At 49.5% G+C, this 22,889-nt stretch overlaps 1 protein-coding gene across 1 annotated transcript in view; it reads right to left on the reverse strand.

Annotated features, from left to right (window-relative positions):
* Positions 1–22,889, reverse strand: part of LOC132582457 (5'-3' exonuclease PLD3-like) — a 45,027-nt gene that overhangs the window by 17,280 nt on the left and 4,858 nt on the right. The window contains exons 2-5 of the mRNA XM_060254039.1: positions 10,019–10,219; positions 8,093–8,170; positions 2,022–2,309; positions 670–854 (exon numbers count right to left, since the gene is read on the reverse strand). Of these exons, the coding sequence (XP_060110022.1) occupies positions 670–854; positions 2,022–2,309; positions 8,093–8,170; positions 10,019–10,219 (752 nt within the window). The remainder of the gene's footprint in view (positions 1–669; positions 855–2,021; positions 2,310–8,092; positions 8,171–10,018; positions 10,220–22,889) is intronic.

A 22,889-nucleotide genomic window follows, 5' to 3' on the forward strand; every position in this document is an offset into this window, starting at 1 on the left:
ACCAAGAGGTGGGGAGGGAAGGAAATGGCCGCTGAATACTCCATTATACCCTATGGAGACTGGTTCTCATAGGGTATAATGAGAAATTAATCTGTGGGTATCTGGGGCTCTGGGATAGATGCTGTTTTTTGAGGTAGAGGCACCAAATTTTCAGCATAGCATCTGGTGATTCTCCTAAAAAAACCCCCCAAGTTTCAAAAAGATTGGACCGGAGGGTCTAATTCTATGAGCCCCAAAGGAAGGTTCCCCCCATCCTCCATTATTTCCAATGGAAGGAAGGCATTTTGAAAGAATGTGGTCCCTTTAAATGTGACGGCCAGAACTCCCTTCGGAGTTCAATTGTGCTTGTCACAACCTTGCTCCTGGCTCCAACCGCCAAAGTCTCTTGGCTCCACTCCCAAAGTCCTCAGGTATTTCCTGAGTGGGACCTGGTAACTCTACCCTCTGGAGATTTGGGCGTGGAGCCTGAGGAGGACAGGGGCCTCAGTGGAGCACAATGCCATAGAGTCACCCTCCAAAGCATCCATTTTCTCCAAGCATCTGATCTCTGTAGTAATGTAATTCCAGGAGATCCCCAGGCCCCACCTGGAGGCTGGCATCCCTTGGTCACATCCCATATAACACATGCCTACAGGCTGGCCAGAGCACTTGCACCCACCCCTCCCTTACCTGCACTGAGTGGTGCATTCCTCCGTCCCGCTCCACAGCCTCGGCATGCTGCTCAGTCCCCACTGCCCATATGCTGCCAACCCCAGGAAAGAGACGGGGCTTCCGTATCTCCATATGAACCAGCAAGCGAAGCCCAGGACGAGCAGGAAGAGGAGGAGGCAGAGACTGGGCAGAGAAAAGAGTCGCTAAGAAGAGAAGGAAAAGGTGGAGAGAGGTTGAGAAACCTGCCGTTCACACAACCACAGCCCCCCCCCCTTTTCAAAAGACCACCTGGTCCTCAAACTCTGTCTGCTGCAAGCCGCAATTCTCAGACTCTGTCAGTCACAGTGCCCACCCCATCAAGGAAACTTCAGCCAAAGCCCCCCCCCCCCCCCAAAGAACCTAAAGACACTTCTGCCTGGCTCAGATCTGAGGGCTGTCTCTTTTCTTTTTTTGACATCAAGTCACAATTGACTTACGGCGACCCTGGAGGGTTTTCAAGGTAAGAAGAATTCAGAGGCGGTTTGCCATGGCTTGACTCTGCGTCATGACCCCAGACCTCCTCAGTAGCCCCCCATCCAACCAGGGCCGATCCTGCTTAGCTTCCAAAGTCTGACAAGATCAGGCTAGCTTGAGCTATCCAGTCAGAAGGGCTGCTGAGTGTTGTTTCCAAGAGTGGCTAGCCAAAAGCTGTCAGGGTGACCACATAAAGGTGACAGCCCTTCCTTCGTTCTGGCCCCAATACTTGGCAATCAAAAGTAGACTGCCTCTGAACGAAGGCTTCAATCACATGCAGGTTAAAAATAGAGCTCAAAATGTGCAGCAGTTTCTTTTTAATATGTGTCTGCACGCAGTGCTCAGAGGCCAAGAGGAAGTGGGTAGGATCGTCTCCTTCCATCTGGAGTGCAGCAGGAAACACTTGTTTGCTCCACTCTGCCTTGATAAGCAACAGAAACCTCTGCCTCATCCACACAGAGGGCCATGGCCTCAGTCCACTGGGAACCTGCACTGGGGAATCCAAACTATGCTCACTGCATGCACATGCTGGGGGTTTTTTTGGCGGGGGGGGGGGAGCGGGGAAGGGGTGTTGGGGTTGGTGTTGTCACATCTGTTTTCTGGTGACCCTGTGGGGTTTTCAGGGTAAGAGATGTTCAGAGGTGCTTTGCCATTGCCTGCCTCTGCATCATTACCCTGGTATTCCTCGGGGTCTCCCATTCGAATACTGACCAGAGCCGACCCTGCTTAGCTTCCGATTGGGTTATCCTGGGCAGGGCACGCATGCTATTACATGGGGACATATTAATTTCAATGGAACTCATACAGGAGAACTTCCTGGTGCCCAAGAAACAATGGAAATAATAGTCTTTTGGTACCTTGGTCCATTTTTCGCTGCGTGCTTGGGGTGGCAAAGTTGTCCTTGGCAGCTTGTGAGGGTCAGACTCCTTCCTGGCCTGGATTTGTGACGCCGGGCCCCACCACCGAGGGGCAAGCCCCACCCTGGCTTGCTGCCTAAGAGTCCTGTTTGCCACCATGCCTTGCTGGCTGGGTGCCCCCTGTTCCACCGTCGCCCTCTCCTCTGTGCTCCGGGGTCTGGTCTCCAGCACCCGCAGCCGGGCTTGCTGGTCTTTCACCACTTCCCACTCGACGTCCGGGTCCCGTGGCTGTGGGGAGAAGTGAACCAGAAGGCTGTTCTGTCTCGCTGTGAACAGAGGTGTGACTTACAGAACACTCCCCTCCGGGGACAAAGAAAAACAATTTACAAAGGCCCCAGTCGGTACTGGGAGCATGGCTGAATGCCCACCCACCTGGCAGACTTCAGCAACTGCTTCCCAAAATAGAAAGAGGAGGTACATCACCTGCTCCAGCTGTAATGACAGTTCTGATAAGAACATCAGAAAAGCCATGCTGGATCAGGCCAGGGGCCCATCCAGTCCAATGCTCTGGGTCCCACAGTGGCCAACACCCAGGCGTTGATCTGGCACCTCTGCCTGGGAAATAACTTCTTTAATTTTGGTTTTGCCTTTGGGGGACAAGCCTTGCTCCAATGTTGTGTGAACTGTGAGCATTCAAGGTTCAGCTTTGTCTCACGGATGGCAGCATTTCTTCTGTGTGCTTGTCAGTGAACGCACATGAGCACTAAGGCACTAGGCACATGCAGCCTGCCACTGCACAGACGGCAACAACAGGAAACACCAATTACTACACAACTGAAAAACGAATTTTAGCAAAAAATTATTGTGTATTTGTTATATAATATCAAAGCGACTCTCCTGAAAGAGAAGCCAGCATTGCTTGACCCGTATGTGGTTGTTCAGAAATACTGAAACTACATGTGTCGTCCCTGTTCCAGAACCTGAGGAAGCTAGATTCTGTGAAACGGCTGATCCAGCTAGCGGCACCATGGCCAGAGTGGTGAGGCCGGATCACATGGGACACTTCATGAATTTGCATTTTTGGACACTTGTGAAGAGACTTTTTTTCTGAATGTTTGATTGGTTTCCATGCGAAAGTCTAAGAGGTCTTTGTGAAATGTTCACCCCTCAGTGTAGGGATTTCTTTCAGGCCAAGACGCTGTGAGTAATGAGAATCACTTTGATATTACATAAAAGCACACAATAATTTTTTGCTAAAATTCCTTTTTCAGGTGCGTAATAATTAGACCATGGGCCGTTTGGCATTTCTTGTTGTTTCTTCTGCGGTTTCCTCGTGGGTATGTTTGGTGGTACTTCACAGACTGCAGCAGTTAAGGTATATTTTGAATTGATGATATATGTCTTTCAAATAGGACTTTGAAAACAAGGTCTGTCTTGGTTTTCAAACCAGTAGATTGTTGGAGGGTAAACTGACAGGGTGTAAGGCAGGTGGAGTGGAAACTTCACTCTGCACATGCACATTATGTGCACTAAAATCAAAATTTGTGTAAAGGTGAAATAGCCCCAGCTCTCTGCATACACACAAAAGCCAGTTTGTGACCATGCAGAATAGATAATGAGCATTTTAAATCAGCCCCTGCCCATGCAGACTCAGGAAATCTAACCTTTGTGTGTTGGGGGATATGAGGACTTTATTTCAACTTTGCCCTGGGAGTGTTGGATCTCCCAGCTGTATAACTGATGTGAACAAACATGAACACATGAAGCTGCCTTGCACTGAATCACACTATTAGTCTATCAGAGTCAATATTGTCTGCTCAGATTGGCAGCAGCTCTTAGGCAGAGGTCTTTCACGCCACCTACTGCCTGATGTAAGCCCAAGCCCCCTCCTCCATCTTTAATAGACTATGTTCATTCTAGCCCTGGTACCAGACTCCCTGGACTCTTAGTTATTATGGGCTATGTATCCTCATAAGCACATATATCCTGCTACACTGGACTCTCAGCCTTGCTTGAGTCCAATCAATCACAGGGGTTTCAGCTCAATATGTGTGAATCTGCATCAGTGTTCCTTGCCAGTTTCCAGTCAGCTTCATGCACGGTCTACAGAGAAGGACTCTAGATCACACTTCTCTCCTGAACTGCTCAGCCTGCAGATCCTAACTGCATTCCTGTTTCTGAGAGCTGTCAAGCAGTCTAGAAGCCACTTTCCTGTGTTGTCCTAAAACAACAATGTCAATCCTCTCTGGAGGCCATAAGAGCCAAACAGGAGCCCCACATATTCAGGATACACCTTGGAGATGCAAATGGGGAAGCAAATATTATAGACTTGATAATTTCATCCTCTCACCTGGACAAAAGACTGTTTCTGCCAGACAGCCAAAGCAGTTACGTACACAATACAACTTCAGCCAGGACAAAGACCAGCTCCAGCATGGAGACCGTTCCCATTGTGTTTAGCTTTGGTGCCACAATAGGAAGCAATTTGGCCCCAGATTATCCCATTATGTTTCTTTGTTTAGGTTAGGTAAACCCATCATGGCTCACTAATCTTGTGAACCTCCTAGGATCCTGCCCCTTTTGGTGACATGGGGTCACAAGAACTGGCGTCATGTAGTGTCATAAGACACCTGACCTCTGTCATGGGTCACCTGATATCATGGCCCAGGAATATGATTTAGGTTATAAAAAGCCATGTGCTTGACTACTCAGGTGTGTCTCTACAGTATCCTCACTTTGCTGTTTGAGCCATCCCCAATTATCTAATTGGGCCCCATTATGGCTAGTGATGCTGGTCATCTTTGGCTCCCCCTTTCCTTATTGTTTTCACTACTGACCCATTTTGCAGTCTTCAAGATAGAAGAAGAAGAAGATATTGGATTTATATCCCGCCCACCACTCAGAGCAGCTCACAATCTCCTTTACCTTCTTCCCGCACAACAGACACCCTGTGAGGTGGGTGGGGCTGAGAGGGCTCCCACAGCAGCTGCCCTTTCAAGGACAACCTCTGCCAGAGCTATGGCTGACCCAAGGCCACACTGGCAGGTGCAAGTGGAGAAGTGGGGAATCAAACCCGGTTCTCCCAGATAAGAGACCGCACACTTAACCACTACACCAAACTGTAAAGTATAAGCCCTGTATGTCTTTCCCTTATATGTAATTTTCATCTCTATTTTTCTTAGGAACTGTGTGATTGATGAGTGATTTTATTTTCTTGTATGTTTGAATAATTTTCTAGTAAAACCAATTATAAAAAGGTAAAGGTAAAGGTAGTCCCCTGTGCAAGCACCAGTCGTTTCTGACTCCACATGTTAATCACCCTTTGGGTGAAGAAGTACTTCCTTTTATCTGTTTTAACCTGACTGCTCAGCAATTTCATCAAATGCCCACGAGTTCTTGTATTATGAGAAAGGGAGAAAAGTACTTCTTTCTCTACTTTCTCCATCCCATGCATTATCTTGTAAACCTCTATCATGTCACCCCGCAGTCGACGTTTCTCCAAGCTAAAGAGCCCCAAGTGTTTTAACCTTTCTTCACAGGGAAAGTGTTCCAACCCTTTAATCATTCTAGTTGCCCTTTTCTGGACTTTTTCCAATGCTATAATATCCTTTCTGAGGTGCGGTGACTTTGCTTTCACAACCTTTTCACAGCAGACTTTTTACGGGGTGGTTTGCCATTGCCTTCCCCAGCCATCTACACTTTTCCCCCAGCAAACTGGGTACTCATTTTACTGACCTCGGAAGGATGGAAGGCTGAGTCAAACTTGAGCCAGCTACCTGAGCCAGCTTCCGCTGGGATCAAACTCAGGTCATGAGCAGAGCTTAGTACTGCAGCTTTAACACTCTGTGCCACGGGCTCTTACAAAACCAATTATAGTTTACCAAAATTCTCCTCATTATTTAAAAGGGAAATTCTTGGGAGTCCACCACCTGTATGCACAGGTTTATGACCCCGCTTAAGCAGGCCATCTTTGCCCACCAGACTAATTCCCCAACCTCTTTTGAGAGCAATTTGGTTTACACTGGTTCTTTAACTGGAGATGCCAGGGATTGAACCTGGGACCTTCTGCATACCAAGAAGAAGATCGTTGGCTCATCAAGGTCTACTTTGTCTACTCAGACTGACAACAGCTCTGGAGGAGGTCTTTTGCACCACCTACTGCCCGGTCCCTTTTAACTAAAGATGCCAGAGATGGAACCTGAGAACCTTCAAGGGCAACTCTCACAGATGCACAGAGTTTTATTGCAAAGTTATTCCAAGAGTCTGAACGTTGCAGCAGCCTGTTGCATGAAAAATTACTGCTTGCGACCCTGGTGCATGAGGCAAAGCAGCTTTAGCCTCCTGCCACCCAGTGCTCTTTTCACATCCTCAGACTGCCCCGTGGAGACACTGCAGGCTCTGTTGCAAAAACTAAATGTAGTGATCTAAGCAATAAAGTCAAAAGTGACACATCAGCTACACAGTCCTCATGTCGCTCCCCAACAAACAGAAGGGCTTAGTGATGAGAAGACTTGGCCCTCTGTGTTGAGGGGCTGTGGAATAGATGGGCTCAGTATGGTTACGGAGAGCAAGTTTGGTGTAGTGGTTAAGTGTGCGGACTCTTATCTGGGAGAACCGGGTTTGATTCCCCACTCCTCCACTTGCACCTGCTAGCATGGCCTTGGGTCAGCCATAGCTCTGGCAGAGGTTGTTCTTGAAAGGGCAGCTGCTGTGAGAGCTCTCTCCAGCCCCACCCACCTCACAGGGTGTTTGTTGTGGGGGAGGAAGGTAAAGAAGATTGTGAGCCGCTCTGAGACTCTTCGGAGTGGAGGGCAGGATATAAATCCAATATCTTCTTCTTCTTCTTATGTTCACCCTTCCATGCATGTTTATTTCAACGTGCACAATGCCATGTGCAGGGGGGGCTTGTGTAATGAGGGAAGGCAGCCCTCAAGCAGTGAGCCTCTGCATGATAAGTGGAGTGTTGGAAGCATGACCCTCTTCTCAGCTATAAAATGTTATGAGAGCTGAGAATCAGAATCGCGACAGTTTTCCTCCAGCCATAGCTCCTGCACCTTGAAATTCACCTTGTGAATCTTTTCCCACTCTGGAGGAAAGCTTTGTCAGCTGAATTTCTGCCTGAAACTTTAACAAGCCGTGCCTGATCCTAGGGTTGCTTATTTTCCTACAAAGGCAGAGGTAGGGTTGCCAAGTCCAATTCAAGAAATATCTGGGCACTTTGGGGCTGGAGGCAGTAGAATTTGGGGGTGGAGCCAGGAACAAGGCTATGACAAGCACGATTGAACTCCAAAGCGAGTTCTGGCCATCACTTTTAAAGGGACTGCACATCTTTTGAATGCCTTCCTTCCATTGGAAATAATGAAGGATAGGGGCATCTTTATTGGGGCTCATAGAATTGGACCCCCTGGTCCAGTCCTTTTGAAACTTGGTGTTTTTATAAAAGGCATCAGATGCTATGCTATAATTTTGGTGCCTCTATCTCAAAAAACAGCCTCCCCCCCAGAGTCCCAGATACCCATAGATTAATACTCCATTATACCCTATGGGAATTGGTCTCCATAGGGAATAATGGAGTGCCAAGCACACATTTCCCTCCCCACCCCCCGCTTTCAGATGACCCTGAAGTGGGGGGAGGGCCTCCAAACCAAAGGATCCCCTTCCCCCACCTGGGGATTGGCAGCCCTAGGTGGAAAATCTCTTATCACCAGCGTGCCCTTCCTGTTGCTGCTCAGCTGGGCAGCAGGAGAAAAGGGGGGGGGGTAAAAAGGGGAGGGACAGCCAGCTTATTGACATCAAGATGCCATTCCAGCATTTGGTAAAAACTCTATGGTTAAACCATAGAATTTGGGCTGAATGCTAGAATATCACCAGTAATGCACTGACATCAGCATGTTGCTGTTGTCATCCACTGCCATCCCCATCACTACCATCAGTTGCTAGCCTCACCCTAGGCAACCCTACATGATCACACTCTGCAGAGGGCAAGAGGCAAGCAGGAGAATTTTCCTTAGGTAAATTATACTTCCCAAGGGCCCCTGGATTTGCACACCATTGCATCTAGCCCTGGTTACCTCTTTGGGCTTGTTTTGGTGTGGGGAAGACTCCTCTTCCTGCGGGATGTCCAGTCTTCTCAGCCTGACAACAGGAGGCTGAAAAGGAAAATGGATGTATGTCTTATTTTCCATTCAATGCATTCAGCTGTGGTGGACATCTTTGTTTTCTCGGCCTGTAACAGCAGCCTGACTCACACACATCGAAACAACAGATGCTTTCTCCAACGGCCTGGTTCGCCTGCTAGATCTACGTGTATGTCAGGAGGCTGCCAGAAGACTTTGAAGGCCGTCAATCTACCTCTTGAAGAGCTACCAGCCTGAGGTGAGCAGGTAAGGCAAGCCAGAGCATCTGATTCAGAATGCCAGGTGCCATTAAATGAAAAAAAGCAAAGTTCTAGAGATGCCAACCCCTGGTTGGGGAATTCCTGGAGATTTGGGGGGTGGAACCTGAGGACGGCGGGGTTTGGAAGGGAGGGACTTCACTAGGGTCTAATGGCACAGAGTCCACCTTCCAAAGTGCAGTGAGGGAGGGGAGGGGAGGGGAGGGGAGGGGAGGGGAAGGAAGGAAGGAAGGAAGGAAGGAAGGAAGGAAGGAAGGAAGGAAGGAAGGAAGGAAGGAAGGAAGGAAGGAAGGGAGGGAGGGAGGGAGGGAGGGAGGGAGGGAGGGAGGGGATCACAGCAGCATATAATTCCTTGCAGTCCATCCTTCAAAGCAGCCCTGCCACAGGAGGTGGTGGTGGCTACAAGCATAGCCAGCTTCAAGAGGGGATTGGATAAAAATATGGAGCAGAGGTCCATCAGTGGCTATTAGCCACAGTGTGTGTGTGTGTGTGTGTATTGGCCACTGTGTGATACAGAGTGTTGGACTGGATGGGCCATTGGCCTAATCCAACATGGCTTCTCTTATGTTCTTATCCAGGGAAACTGAACTCTGCAGTCTGGAGAACAGTTGTGAGTGACTGCAGATTTCCAGGTCCCACCTGGAAGCTGGCAACACTAGATCTGACTTAGGGGCCTGAAGGGCACAATCCACCCAGAAATTCTCCTGCACCAACCCCACTAAATGAATAATAGTTGTGCAGGACTGTTTTGTGTCTCAGTTGGGCCTGTGCAGATCCCTGTAAATTGTGCTCCATGTTAAAGCCAAACTGGACACGATACAATGGTATCTCACAACAAGCTTTAAAAAAAACTTCACAGCAGCTACAGAGAGGCTCTGAGTCTGACGAGAGCAGCTGTGGAAGCAAGAGGGGGGTTAACATTCCCCCCCCCCCAAAAAAAATCTCCCCTTCCTGCTACTCTTTCACATACAGATGGAAAATTTTAACTAACAATTAAATTAAATTGAAACCACAAATTTTATTGTAGCATAAGCTTTCAAGAAACTTTCAAGTGTTTCTCGAAAACTTATGCTACAATCAAATGTGTTAGTCTTAAAGGTGCTACTGGACTCTTTGCTATTTTTTCAGCAACAGACTAACACAGCTAATTCCTCTGGGTCTACAAATGGAAAGAGAGTGTTCTCATTTCTTTTCACCTAAAAGAAGAAAAGCTTGGTAAGCTATAAGGAGAAATGTGCAGCCTCCACATTTCCCCTTGTATCTCCACAAGGAAAACAACTACAGACTTACGGTAATTGTCAAGTCGGTTCTCCGGTGATGGTGGTGGAGAATGGTGTGAGGGCTGAGCTAGGGAAAATGGTAGGACCTGCAAAAATGTACAGATTCCCATCCACATGGCATCCAATGGTGCTTTTGACTGATATATTTCCAAAAAGATCATACCAAACTAGGTTTTTGAAAGCTTGCAACAAAGCCATCATTTGGATGCTCCCCCAAACAGCACTGCCATGCAAAAGCTAAGGTGAAGCAAAACATTCTTAGGAAAACAGTCCTCAATGAAACCCAAAATCTGAACCAACCAAAATTGTGTCTCAGGACTCACCAATAGATTGTCTTTTTCCGAGACGGCTTGTTTGCTGTCTTTTGGAGCTTCTGGCTCTGATAGCAACAGAGGACCATGGGAGGGAGGAGGAGGTGACGGTTCCTTAGTTGGGATAACTTGTCTGTGAGCTCTGATACTCTCACGGGGCTGAAGAATGTCAGTGATGCTCCTTTCCTTTGAGTGTTGGGGCTCCTTTGAAACCTGCAGCTAAGATAGCACACAGAAATGAGTCAAGAAACACCCCAAACCAGGGTTTTGTAGAAAAAGCCCAGCAGGAACTCATTTTCATATTAGGCCACATCCCCTGACATCATCATTGTCTCACATAGGACTTTTTTGTAGAAAAAGCCCCGCAGGAACTCATTTGCGTATTGGGCCACCACACCCCGACACCAAGCCAGATCCCTTCTTTTCCTTTCTGTTGGTTCTTCTCATATATACTTTCATTTCTATAATGAGGATCTTCTTCTCCCCGCCCCTTCCTTCCTGCCCGCCCTTAAAGCTGCTGCAGCTAGGCAGCTTCAAGCCAACACACACTCCTAATGAAGACAGTGAGCTCAGGTGCCCAGAACATAAGAGAAGCCATGTTGGATCAGGCCAATGGCCCATCTAGTGTGTGACACTCTGTGTCACACAGTGGCCCCAAAAAAATTTTTATACATATATATTTATATATACACACACACATATATATACACACTGTGGCTAATAGCCACTGACGGACCTCCGCTCCATATTTTTATCTAACCCCCTCTTGAAGCTGGCTATGCTTGTAGCCGCCACCACCTCCTGTGGCAGTGAATTCCACATGTTAATCACCCTTTGGGTGAAGAAGTACTTCCTGTTATCCGTTTTAACCTGACTGCTCAGCAATTTCATCAAATGCCCACGAGTTCTTGTATTGTGAGAAAGGGAGAAAAATTCTTTTTCTCTACTTTCTCCAACCCATGCATTATCTTGTAAACCTCTATCATGTCACCCCGCAGGCGATGTTTCTCCAAGCTAAAGAGCCCCAAGCGTTTTAACCTTTCTTCATAGGGAAAGTGTTCCAAACCTTTAATCATTCTAGTTGCCCTTTTCTGCACTTTTTCTAATGCTATAATATCCTTTTTGAGGTGCGGTGACCAGAATTGCACACAGTATTCCAAATGAGACCGCACCATCGATTTATACAGGGGCATTATGATACTGGCTGATTTGTTTTCAGTTCCCTTCCTAATAATTCCCGGCGTTGGCCTTTTTTATTGCAATCGCACACTGTCTTGACATTTTCAGTGAGTTATCTACCATGACCCCAAGATCTCTCTCTTGGTCAGTCTCTGCCAGTTCACACCCCATCAACTTGTATTTGTAGCTGGGATTCTTGGCCCCAGTGTGCAGTACTTTGCACTTGGCCACACCGAACCGCATCTGCCACGTTGACGCCCACTCACCCAGCCTCAACAGATCCCTTTGGGTGCCTCACAATCCTCTCTGGTACTCACCACCCTGAACAATTTAATGTCATCTGCAAACTTGGCCACTTCACTGCTCACTCCCAAATCCAAATCATTTATGAACAAGTTAAACAGCATGGGACCCAGTACCGAGCCCTGTGGCACCCCACTGCTTACCGTCCTCCACTGCGAAGACTGCCCATTTATATTCACTCTCTGCTTCCTATTAATTAGCCAGTTTTTGATCCACAAGAGGACCTGTCCTTTTACACCATGATTCTCAAGCTTTCTAAGAAGCCTTTGATGAGGAACTTTATCAAAAGCTTTCTGGAAGTCAAGGTAAACAACATCTGTTGGGTCTCCTTTGTCCACATGTTTGTTCACCCGCTCAAAGAAATGTAACAGGTTAGTAAGGCAAGATCTTCCCTTACAGAACCCATGCTGAGTCTTCCTCAATAACCCATGTTCATCAATGTGCCTACTCATTCTGTCCTTGATAAAGGTTTCTACCAACTTTCCCGGTATTGAAGTCAGACTGACTGGCCTCTAGAACCCTTTTTAAAGATGGGGGTGACATTTGCTACCTTCCAGTCCTCAGGAATGGAGGCAGCTTTCAATGAAAGATTACATATTTTTGTCAGAAGATCCACAAGTTCAACTTTTAGTTCTTTCAGAACTCTTGGATGTATGCCATCCGGACCTGGTGACTTATTAGACACTGTGAGTGATACGAGGGCTGGCCCCAGACTGCCTGGCACCCTAGGCAAGGCTAACTTCTGGTGCCTTCCTTTGCACTGATAATGTCACTGAGTCGCATGGGGGGGTGCCCAATTTGGTGCCCCCACAAAGGCTGGCACCCTAGGCAATCGCCTAGTATGACTAGTGGCACAGTCAACCCTGAGTGATACAGAGGCGACTGCAGCTCGTCTTTCTCCTCTTGCCAGTTCCAGCACCACCCCAACCTCTCCATTCTCCCTCTGCTTTTAGAACAAGAAGTTGTCCCTTTAACAGCAGTTTTTGTTGTCCCTTTAACAGCAGTTTGATCAGCAAGAAATTATCAGGCAAACTTATTTAAAGTCATGCCTTGAAAAGCTTCAACTGCGTATCTGTGCTCATCAAACCTCTATGAATGAGACCGGACTTTTTTTCCTGGCCAGCCGGCAACCTTATTTAACGTGCCTTTCAGGGACAAACCAAATGTGACAAGGGTAAGGATGTTACAAGGAATGCCAGCTTCCAGTTCCCACCTGGCGATCGCCTGGAATTACAGCTCATCTTCAGACTACAGAGACCAGTTCCCCTGGAGGAAAAGGATGTGTTGGAGGGCGAACTCTGCAGCATTGTACCCCACTGAGGCCGCTGTTCTCCCCAGGCTCCACCCCCAAATCTCCAGGAATTTCCCAACTTGAATCTGGCAACCTCCTCTTCTCTTGTCAGTAGCCAGTGGGGACCTGGCAACCTTATGTAGGATCAGGCCCACAACACAACAGGCTAAAGCATTCTCGTGCCCTCCGACTGCCTTATCAAGTGACCAAATGGCTGCAAGCCTCTCCCTGCTGCTTCAGCACTTGGAAAGGGGGAGGGGACAAAAGCACTGCCCTGCAGGCTCTTGTGACAGCTTTAAATGGCTTCAAAATGGCCGTGGAGTCTTTGTAGTGGCCACAAGGATGCTGTCACATCTACTTTGGCCTTAAGCTGGCTGGAGAAGAGGTGTGAGTTTGGAGTTAGGCCAGGTCAGTGTTTTCTTTGCCAATGCATGTGGATTGTACCCTCTGGATATATTTTTAATATCGACGATAGTGACTGACACGCAAAGCAACACAGCAGTACCCTTCTGGGAAAGTTTAGGGCTTTTTTAGTTGCCATAAAAATGTACTATTTAAGATTTTCCCAGTAAAATAACCTCATGGCAAACAATTTAAGTTAAGGTTGCCAATTCCCAAGTGGGGGCTGGGGATCCCCCGGTTTGGAGGCCCTCCCCTGCTTCAGGGTCATCAGAAAGTGTGTGGGTGGGAGTGAAATGTCTGCTGAGCGCTCCATTATTCCCGATGGAGACCGATTCCGATAAGATATAATGGAAAATTGATCCATGGGTATCTGGGCTCTGTGGGGGGGGGGGGGCTGCTTTTTGACATAGAGGCACCAAATTTGCAGCACAGCATCCGGTGCCTCTCCCCAAGATACCCTTCAAGTTTCAAAAGGATTGGACCAGGGGGTCCAATTCTATGAGCCCCCAAAGAAGATGCCCCTATCCTTCATTATTTCCAATGGAGGGAAGACATTTAAAAGGTGTGCAGTCCCTTTAAATGTGATGGCCAGAACTCCCTTTGGAGTACAGTTATGCTTGCCACACCCTGGCTCCTGGCTCCATCCCCAATGACCCCCAAAGCCCCCAGATATTTCTTGAATTGGACTTGGCAACCCTAATTTAAGTTCTTATGGATTTGTGGAAAGGAAGGCCATAGGGAATAGACCAATCTTGTTGGATCTCGGAAACTATGCAGGGTTGGTGCTTGGCTGGGAGATCACCAAGGAAGACTCAGCAGAGGAAGGACAATGGAAAAAGACAGGTTGCCTACCTGTAACTGTAGATCTTCGAGTGGTCATCTGTGCATTCACACTCATGGGATTGTGCGCCTGCGCCGATCCCCGAATCGGTATCTGAAAAAGCCCGGGATTTTTCCGCGCCCGGCGCCAGTGGGCATGCGCAGGCGTCCCACTGCGCATGCCCACCAGCGCCCGCGCGGGGATCCCGCCAGTTCCTTCCTGACCGCTGGAAGCCCCTTACTGGAGGGAGACCGTCAGCAGTGGGGAAGGAGGGCGGGTAGTGTGAATGCACAGATGACCACTCGAAGATCTACAGTTACAGGTAGGCAACCTGTCTATCTTCTTCGTGGTCTCTGTGCTTCACACTCATGGGAGATTAGCAAGCAAAAGCATACCTGGAGGTGGGAAGACGGTCAGCCCAAAGAAACAGCCTGTAACACCGCAGCTCCCAACCGAGTCCTCTGCTGAGCATGCACGTCCAGTGCGTAGTGCTTCATGAAGGCATGCGGAGAAGACCAGGTAGCCGCTTTGCAGACATCAGAAAGGGACACACCCTTCAGGAATGCCACCGACGTGGCCATCGCCCTTGTGGAGTGTCCACGAACAGGTCCAGGTAGAGGCTTCTTAGCCAACAAATAACAAAGTTTGATCGTCTCAGTGAGCCACTTGGAAAGTCTTTGAGACGAAATTTTGGACCCTAACTTGGGGGCAGAATAGGAGACAAAAAGCTGATTGTCCTTACGGAAACCCCGTGAACGATCCAAATAAAACAGGAGGGCACGCTTAACATCTAATGCATGCAGCCTGCGTTCCTCATCCGAGGAAGGGCTAGGGTAAAAAGTGGGCAACCAAACTTCTAAGTTAAGGTGAAACTGGGAAACCACTTTCGGGAGAAATGTAATGTCCGGGGCCAAAGATACCCCAGCCTCCCTAAAGGCAAGGTATGGGTAATCACACCGCATCGCCGTGAGTTCCCCCACACGACGCGCCGAAGTGATGGCAACTAAGAATGCAGTCTTCCAAGACAAAAGATGCAGGGAACACGTTGCCATGGGTTCAAAGGGACGGCGAGTCAACTTGTCCAAAACCAGAGTCAAGTCCCACAACTGTGGAGGGGATCTAGAAGGGGGATGAAGGCGGAACAGCCCTTTCATGAACCTTTTGGACTGCGGGTGAGCAAAAACAGAGTAACCCTCAACTGAACCATGGAAAGCAGAAATAGCTGCTAAGTAGACCTTGATGGAGGAGAATACCAGCCCCTCGTCCACCAAAGACAAAAGAAACTCAAAAACTGCCGATAGCCCAACAGAGTCCGGCGGCATTGAGGAGTCAGCCACAAATTTACTAAACTTCTTCCACTTCCTCTCATAAGAGGCACGGGTGGAAGGTTTCCTGCTGCTTTGGAGCACCTGCTGGACCCTGGTGGAAAAGTCTAGTGGTCGATGAACCACGCTGTCAGCTTCAGGTGCGGCACGTTGTGATGGAACACGTGCCCGCCCTGGGCCGACAACAGGTCCGGTTCTGCCGGAAACTGGTAAAAGATCCCCCTCGACTGCTGGAGCAGAATCGAGAACCAGCTCTGACGGGGCCACCACGGAGTCACCAGAATGCAACGCGGCTTCTCCTGCACTAGCTTGTGGACCACCCTCGTCAGCAGAGGTAGGGGCGGGAACATGTACAGGAACCAGCCCCCCCATTGAAGTAGAAGTCCGTCTCCCAAGGAAGCCGGATCCGCACCTCTCCTGGCACAGAACAAGGGGCACTTCTTGTTCTGCGCTGTGGCAAAGACATCCAGCTGCGGGTAACCCCAAAGCTGGAACACCGGCTCCAGGAACCTCCATTGCAGCTCCCATTCGTGTGGGGAGGCTCCACCCCTGCTGAGAGAGTCCGCCTGTATGTTGAGGACCCCCGGCAGATGTGTAGCCTTCACAAAAATGTCCCATTGGAGGCACTCCTCCCAGAGATCTACTGCCAGCGAGCACAGCCTGCGAGACACTGTCCCCCCCTGTCTGTTTATATAACACAGGGCAGTGGTATTGTCCGTAAGCAACGCTACAGTCTTTCCCGCTAACAGTGGGCGGAAGGATCGAAGGGCAAAGTGAACTGCCAGCAGTTCTAGATAGTTTATATGGCACCGGCTCAATTTCGGTGTCCACTTGCCTCCCACACATAGATCTTCCAGGTGAGCTCCCCACCCCCACATGGAAGCATCGGTGGCGATGGTCACTGTAGGGGCCGGCAGATGAAAAGGAGCCCCTTGGCAGATGTTGCTCTCTGCTCCCCACCATTGCAGTGAACAGAGAGTCCCGGGTGGGATGGTGAACCTCTTTCGAGGTGAGTCTCTGAGAGGTCGAAAATGGCGCAAGAACCATAACTGTAGGCCTCTCATGTGCAGTCTTGCGAAGCGTAGCACGCTTGTCGTCGCAGCCATCAACCCCAGCATCCGCTGGAGCTGCTGGGCCGTGCCCCACTGCCGCCTTCGGAGAAGATGTACCAGATCGATGATGTCCTTCGCTCTCTGTGAAGGAAGGAATGCTCGATGCTGCTGTGTGTCCAACAGAGCCCCTATGAATTGAACTGTCTTTGAAGGAGTGAGATGGGACTTCTCCAGGTTGACCTGCAACCCCAGGGTGCCGAGAAGACGCAGAGTAATGGCAATGTGCGTTGTTAGATCCTCCCTCGACTTCGCCACAAGAAGCCAGTCGTCGATGTATGGGAAGACGACGACTCCCCGCAGACGAAGGTGGGCAGCCACCACGCTCATCAGCTTCGTGAACACCCGAGGAGCAGTAGACAGTCCAAACGGCAGGGCCCTGAATTGGAAGTGCCGAGCACCTACTGCAAACCTTAGGAAACGCCTGAACGCAGGATGGATGCTGACATGAAAGTAGGCATCCTTGAGGTCCAGGGTCGCCATCCAGTCCCCTTGATTGATGAGGGGCAGGATTGTTTGCAGCGTGGCCATCCTGAACTTCTGGTACCGAATAAATTTGTTCAGACTCCGAAGGTCCATGATAGGCCTCAAGCCCCCGTCCCGTTTGGGGACCAGGAAGTAGCGGGAGTAGAAACCTCCTGTCCTGGCCTCCAATGGAACTTCCTCTATGGCTTGTTTCTGTAGGAGGTTGTTCACCTCCGCCAGCAGAGGTGGGGAAGGGGAAGTGGTAACTACCACGGACTGGTCTGGGGTCTGAACAAACTCTATTTTGTAGCCCTCTTTCACGATGGACAGAGCCCACCTGTCTGTAGAGATCAACTCCCAAGCAGGTAGGAAAGGGCGAAGGCGGATAGAAGGATTTCCCGTAGGGGCGACGACGCGTGCTTGCAGAAAGTCAAACTCCCTGCTTCTGGGAGCGAGCCCCCTTAGACTTATTAGGAGGTTGTGACCCGTAACGGTTCCTGCCGTTACCCGGATAAGGTGATCGTTCAGGCTGGGCAGGGCGGGGACGCCATTGCTCAGGGGAGACCTTCTGATAGGGTTTCTTGGTCCAGGGTTTAGACCATTGCTTGGATCTGGAAGCCCTAGGGGTAGATTGGACGCCCAAGTTCTTAGAGGTCTTGACACTCTTGTCGAACTCTTGCAGCGCCGAGTCAGTTGTGGTGCTGAAGAGCCCGTCCCCTTCAAAAGGCAGGTCTTCAATGAAGGTTTTCGTGTCCTGGTGGAGTGCCGTAGATCTGAGCCAGGAGTGCCGCCGAATGCAGACTGCAGAGGTTATTTGTTTGGCTGAGGCTTCCACCATATGTTTCGCTGCAGCCAGTTGTTGTCTGGCCACAGCGAGACCTTCTTTCTGTAACTTGGTTGCAGCAGCCCTCTTGTCTTCACTCAAAGAGGAGAGGAGGGGGGAAAGCTGTTCCCACACGGCATACTGATATCTAGCCATGCAGGCTGCATAGTTAGACACCTTGATGCCGAGTGCCCCCGCGGAATAGACCTTGCGGCCCATTCCATCGATCTTCCTCCCTTCTTTATCCGGTGGGGAGGAGTGGACCTTCCTTGCCTTTGCGGAGGAAGAGACTACCACTGAGTTAGGGCGCGGGTGGGTGAATAGAAATTCAGCCCCAGTCTCTTGGACCCTATACATGTGGTCCAGCCGTTTCGATGAGACGGGCGTCGATGAAGGTTTTGCCCAAGGTTCCTTAACCACCTGGAGGATCACCTTGGTAACCGGCAGGGCAACCGCAGTGGACGTGTTCCTTTGCATTATGTCGAACACATTGTCGTCCACTACGGGTTCTGGCTGGGTCACAGGCAGTCTGAGGGTGGCAGCAATCCGCTTCACAAGGTCCCCATAGGACTTCAGGTCTTCCGAAGGGGAAATCGGGAGATCCTCGGCCGTCTGGGAACCAGGTGAAGGTTCCAAATCTTGAACTTCACTCTCCGCCTCCGATGATGAGGAGTCTTGATGAGTGGAGTGCTCCGAGAGCATCGGGGTCGATTCTCTCGGTGGAAGGACCGGTGGTCTTCGAGCAGCTTCTACCGGAACCAATTGTCGATCCGGGGGAACCGACGCCGACGCCTTTCGGGATCGGTGCGATACTCTCGACATCGAGGAGAGTTGTGAAGCCTGCTCCCAGTCTGGATAGTCGTCCGGGTACCAACGACAGGTCTCGTACCGGGAGTAGGGAGGCTGCCACCGGCGCTGCTCCCACGGTGGTATCGGGAAGCGCTGAGGTGCGTAGAATGTGTCACGCCTGACTCGGGGCTTGAACGGTGGGTCAATGACCGGTGTCGATGCGTCAACCTCCGAGGTCGATTCGCTGGCTGAGCGACGGCGTGAACCCGACGATGAAGACCGCTGAGTCAGGTCGATCTCGGGTTCTTGTTCCGACGCCGACAGGCGCTGCTGGGCCGATGGGCTACGGCGCGGAGACGCCCTAGTCTTCTGCGCCGGTTTTGTTGACGTCGACGCCGACGCATCGCCCGATGGAGAAGGAGTGCGGGGTCTTTTTCGCTTCTCCTTCGACTTCGCCTTTTTCGGAGCTCGGGTCCCCGAGTCCTTCCGGCGTTTCTCAGCGGGCGTATCCACCGAGCCCTCATGGGAACGTTTCGTGGAGCCACGCTCTTCCGGCGAATCCAAAGTCAGTATCGGAGCAGCATCAGCCGATGCAAGCTCCAGAGCCGGAGTTTCGGTCGACTTCGGTGCCGACACCTCCATCGGTCGAAGAGGTCGAAGCGCCGATTCGGTGAGCGCTGCCGCCAGCCGAGCCGCTCGGTTTTTTCTGGTTTGTTTCGAAAACCGGAGGCAATGCGAGCAGGCCTCTACGCGGTGCGACTCTCCCAGGCACAACAGGCAGAGGGAATGGCCGTCCGGAGGGGCGATCTTCTTCCCACAAGCACGGCAGCGCTTGAAAAACCCCCAGCGACTTTCCATAGACGACAGTCGCACGGAAAAAACTACTCAGAAGGTCTGAGAGAAAAACGGGGGGAAAAGCGCGCGAACGGAATACCCCGAAGGGTAATCCGCTAGACAACCTAAGAAACGCTTTTTTGTTGTTGTTGTTTTTAACACTAACTAACTATAACTACAGTAACTAACTAACTAACTATTTAAGAACGATAACGGGCAAAAAGAGAAAATCTCACCGACCGGGGAAACCGAAAGGAACACCTCTCAGCGCGGCGGTCAGAAAGGAACTGGCGGGATCCCCGCGCGGGCGCTGGTGGGCATGCGCAGTGGGACGCCTGCGCATGCCCACTGGCGCCGGGCGCGGAAAAATCCCGGGCTTTTTCAGATACCGATTCGGGGATCGGCGCAGGCGCACAATCCCATGAGTGTGAAGCACAGAGACCACGAAGAAGATCTACCTCAGCTTCTCACTTGCCTGGAAAGCCCCTTGCTGGGGTCACCATAAATTGGTTGCAACTTGGCAGGACTTTGTATGTATTTATGGGTTTGCACATCCTCCGCTGTATTGTCAGTGGAATATAATGCCTGCTAGATCAGGAGGAGGATCCATTTGGGAAAACATCTTGTTTCCAAATGTTGTCAAACAGATATCCCTGGGAAACTCACAAGAAGGGCATAAAAGCAATAGCTAGTGCTACCCTGCAATTCCCAGAAACTAGTATTCAGAGATATGCGATCTCTTTATTTGAAAGTTCCATTTAGCTATCATGGCTTTTATTAACACCTCCCATTAATTTCTCTAACATCTTGTAAAATCACTTAAGCCAGTGACCATTATTAAATTCCACTAAGAAGAACATAAGAAGAGTCCTGCTGGATAAGACTAGTGGTCCATCTAGTCCAGCATCCTGTTTCACATAGTAGCCAACCAGTTCCTTTGGAGGGCCAACAACAGGGTATAGAGCAGGGGTGTCAAACATGCAGTTTGGGGGCTGAATCAGACCCCCAGAGGGCTCCTATCAGGCCCCCGAGCAACTGGCTGTCATCTGCTTCCTTCTCCCTCTCTCTTGCTTCCTTCTGCATAACAGCTTGCTTTGCCAGGCTTGCTCAATTGCACAGGAACTACAGAGCAAAACCTCTATTTTCTCCATTGATTGAGGCTCCTGCCTTGGGGAGAAAGGGGGGAGGAACAGCTTGCTTTGCCAGGCTCTCTCAATTGCACAGTAGAGCTACTGAGCCAAGCCTCTCTTCCCTCTATTGACTGAGGCTCCTCCCTCCCAGTCCTTTGCCCAGTTCCCTAGATCCCATGGGAGAAATACAAAGAAAGGACCTTTAAGACCAATGAGTGTTAATGTTTTAGATTTTTAAAAATATATATATTTCTATTGGTCAGCGTTCATTATAAAATGTATATCTCTGCTACCTAATCTTAAATAGGTACACACATGGCCCAACATGGCTTGGCTCAACCCAACATGGCCCGGCCCTTCAAGGTCTCATTTATGTCAGATCCAGCGCTCATGAATTCAACACCCCTGTTATAGAGGCAAGGCTATCCCCTGATAAGAAGAGCCCAGCTGGATCAGACCAGTGGCCCATCTAGTCCAACATCCTATATCGTACAGAAGCCAGCCAGTAGGTCTAACGAAGAGGCACAGAGTCCAAGGCCTTCACAGGAACACAAGAAGAGCCCTGCTGGATCTGACTAATGGTCCATCTAGTCTAGCATCTTGTCTTGCACAGTGGCCTCAACCAGCTTCTCTGGAGGGCAAACAAAGTGTGTTTAAGGCCGAGGTTTTCCCCTGATGCTGCCTCGTGGCTCTGGGATTCAGAGGTTTAGTGCTTCTGGAGGTTCCCCTCAGCCACCAAGGCTAGTAGCCACTGCTAGACCTATCCTCCATTAATTTATATAATCCCCTTTTAAAGCTGTTTATTCCTGTGGCCATCACAGCATCCTCTGGCAGCAAATTCCACATTTTAATCTGTGTAAAGAAGTATTTCTATCCTGAACCTACTGCCCATCAGCTTCATTGGATGCCCTCAAGTTCTACTATTTTGGAAGAGTGAGAAAAATTTTCTCTTCGTCAACTCTACCCCAGGCATCATTACTTCTATCATGTCCCCCAGGAAGGGCCACAACTGCCTCACCAGTCAAAGCTGGTAAATGGTAACCCTGGCCAATGCTACCACTGGTTTATCTAACACAGAGGTGTCAAGCATGTAGCCTAAGGACTGAATCAGGCCCCTGGAGGGCTCTTATCAGGCCCATGAGCACCTCACTGTCATCTGCTTCCTTCCCTCTCCCTCTTGCTTCTTTCTGAATCATAGCTTGCTTTGCCAGGCTTGCTCAATCACACAAGAGCTACAGAACAAAGCCTCTATCTTCTCCATTGGCTGACCAGTACGTGAAGCAACTTATGTACAAAAGCTCACAATGCCCAGCCATTTCATGTTTCCCCCTGGATCTTAGACTCAAAGCACTGACCATGAGTTTTCTGTAATGGATGTCAATAAATCAAAAATAGGTTTGCAATTTACATACACACCCCTGAACAACACCTGAACAGTATACTCAAGATTGCTACAGCACAGACATTATCTCCAGATTTTGACGCAATAATTCATAGCAGGAGGTGTCAGTTATCAGAGACAGTTAAATAAACAAAATATTACAAGAGTGCTAATCTTTTAAGCATATTTTAAGTTTTTTAAAAAATTTGTGTTTGTTTGCATCTTTTATAAAATTTATATCTTCGCTACCTGGCATTACATTTTATGATACACATGGCCTGACAAGGTCTCATTTATGTCAGATCTGGCCCTCATAACAAATGAGTTTGACACCCTTGATCTAACAGGAGGCCTGGGTCCCGGAGCATGCCCAAGCAACAAGCCTGCCCCTTTAGGGGAAGTGCAATCCCATCCAGAACAGAGGAGAACCCATTTCCTGGGTCTAGGGTTGACAAATCCCCCTGGCCTCCCGTGGGGGAGGGTTGCCAGATCCAGCCTGGGAAACTTCCGAAAATTTGGGGATGGAGTCTGGGGAAGTCAGGAACCTTAGTGGGGTATAATGCCACAGAGTCCTTACTCCAAAACATCCATTTTCTCCAGGAGAACTGATCTCTCTAGTCAGGAGATGCTGTAATTCCAGGGGATTCTCAGGTCCCAGCTGGAGACTGGCATCCCTAGTTCAGTTACACCACCCCTCAACAGTACTGCCTCCATTTTGTTGGGATTAAGTTTCAGCTTGTTAGCCTTATCAATTCTGAAAGTGCCTGTAGGCACCTGTCCATGGCTTCCACAGCCTCCCTGGGATCTGCTGGCACTGCAAGATGGAGTACGGTATTTCATATTCTACCCACGGCTATATTTAGTGGCCCATGAACATGTACAAACAAATGGTCTGTGTGCCTGCTTGCTATTCAGGTCTAAAGCATGTCCACCTTGCAACAATGCTTAGCAGTGAAAAGCAGCATAAACCTGTCTCCTCTCTATGGGCCAGTAAGAAAGATGCTTTTCATATTTTTAATTAGGAAGTTATTT

This window comes from Heteronotia binoei, chromosome 1 (genome assembly GCF_032191835.1).
Source record: "Heteronotia binoei isolate CCM8104 ecotype False Entrance Well chromosome 1, APGP_CSIRO_Hbin_v1, whole genome shotgun sequence".
NCBI classification, from domain to species: domain Eukaryota; kingdom Metazoa; phylum Chordata; class Lepidosauria; order Squamata; family Gekkonidae; genus Heteronotia; species Heteronotia binoei.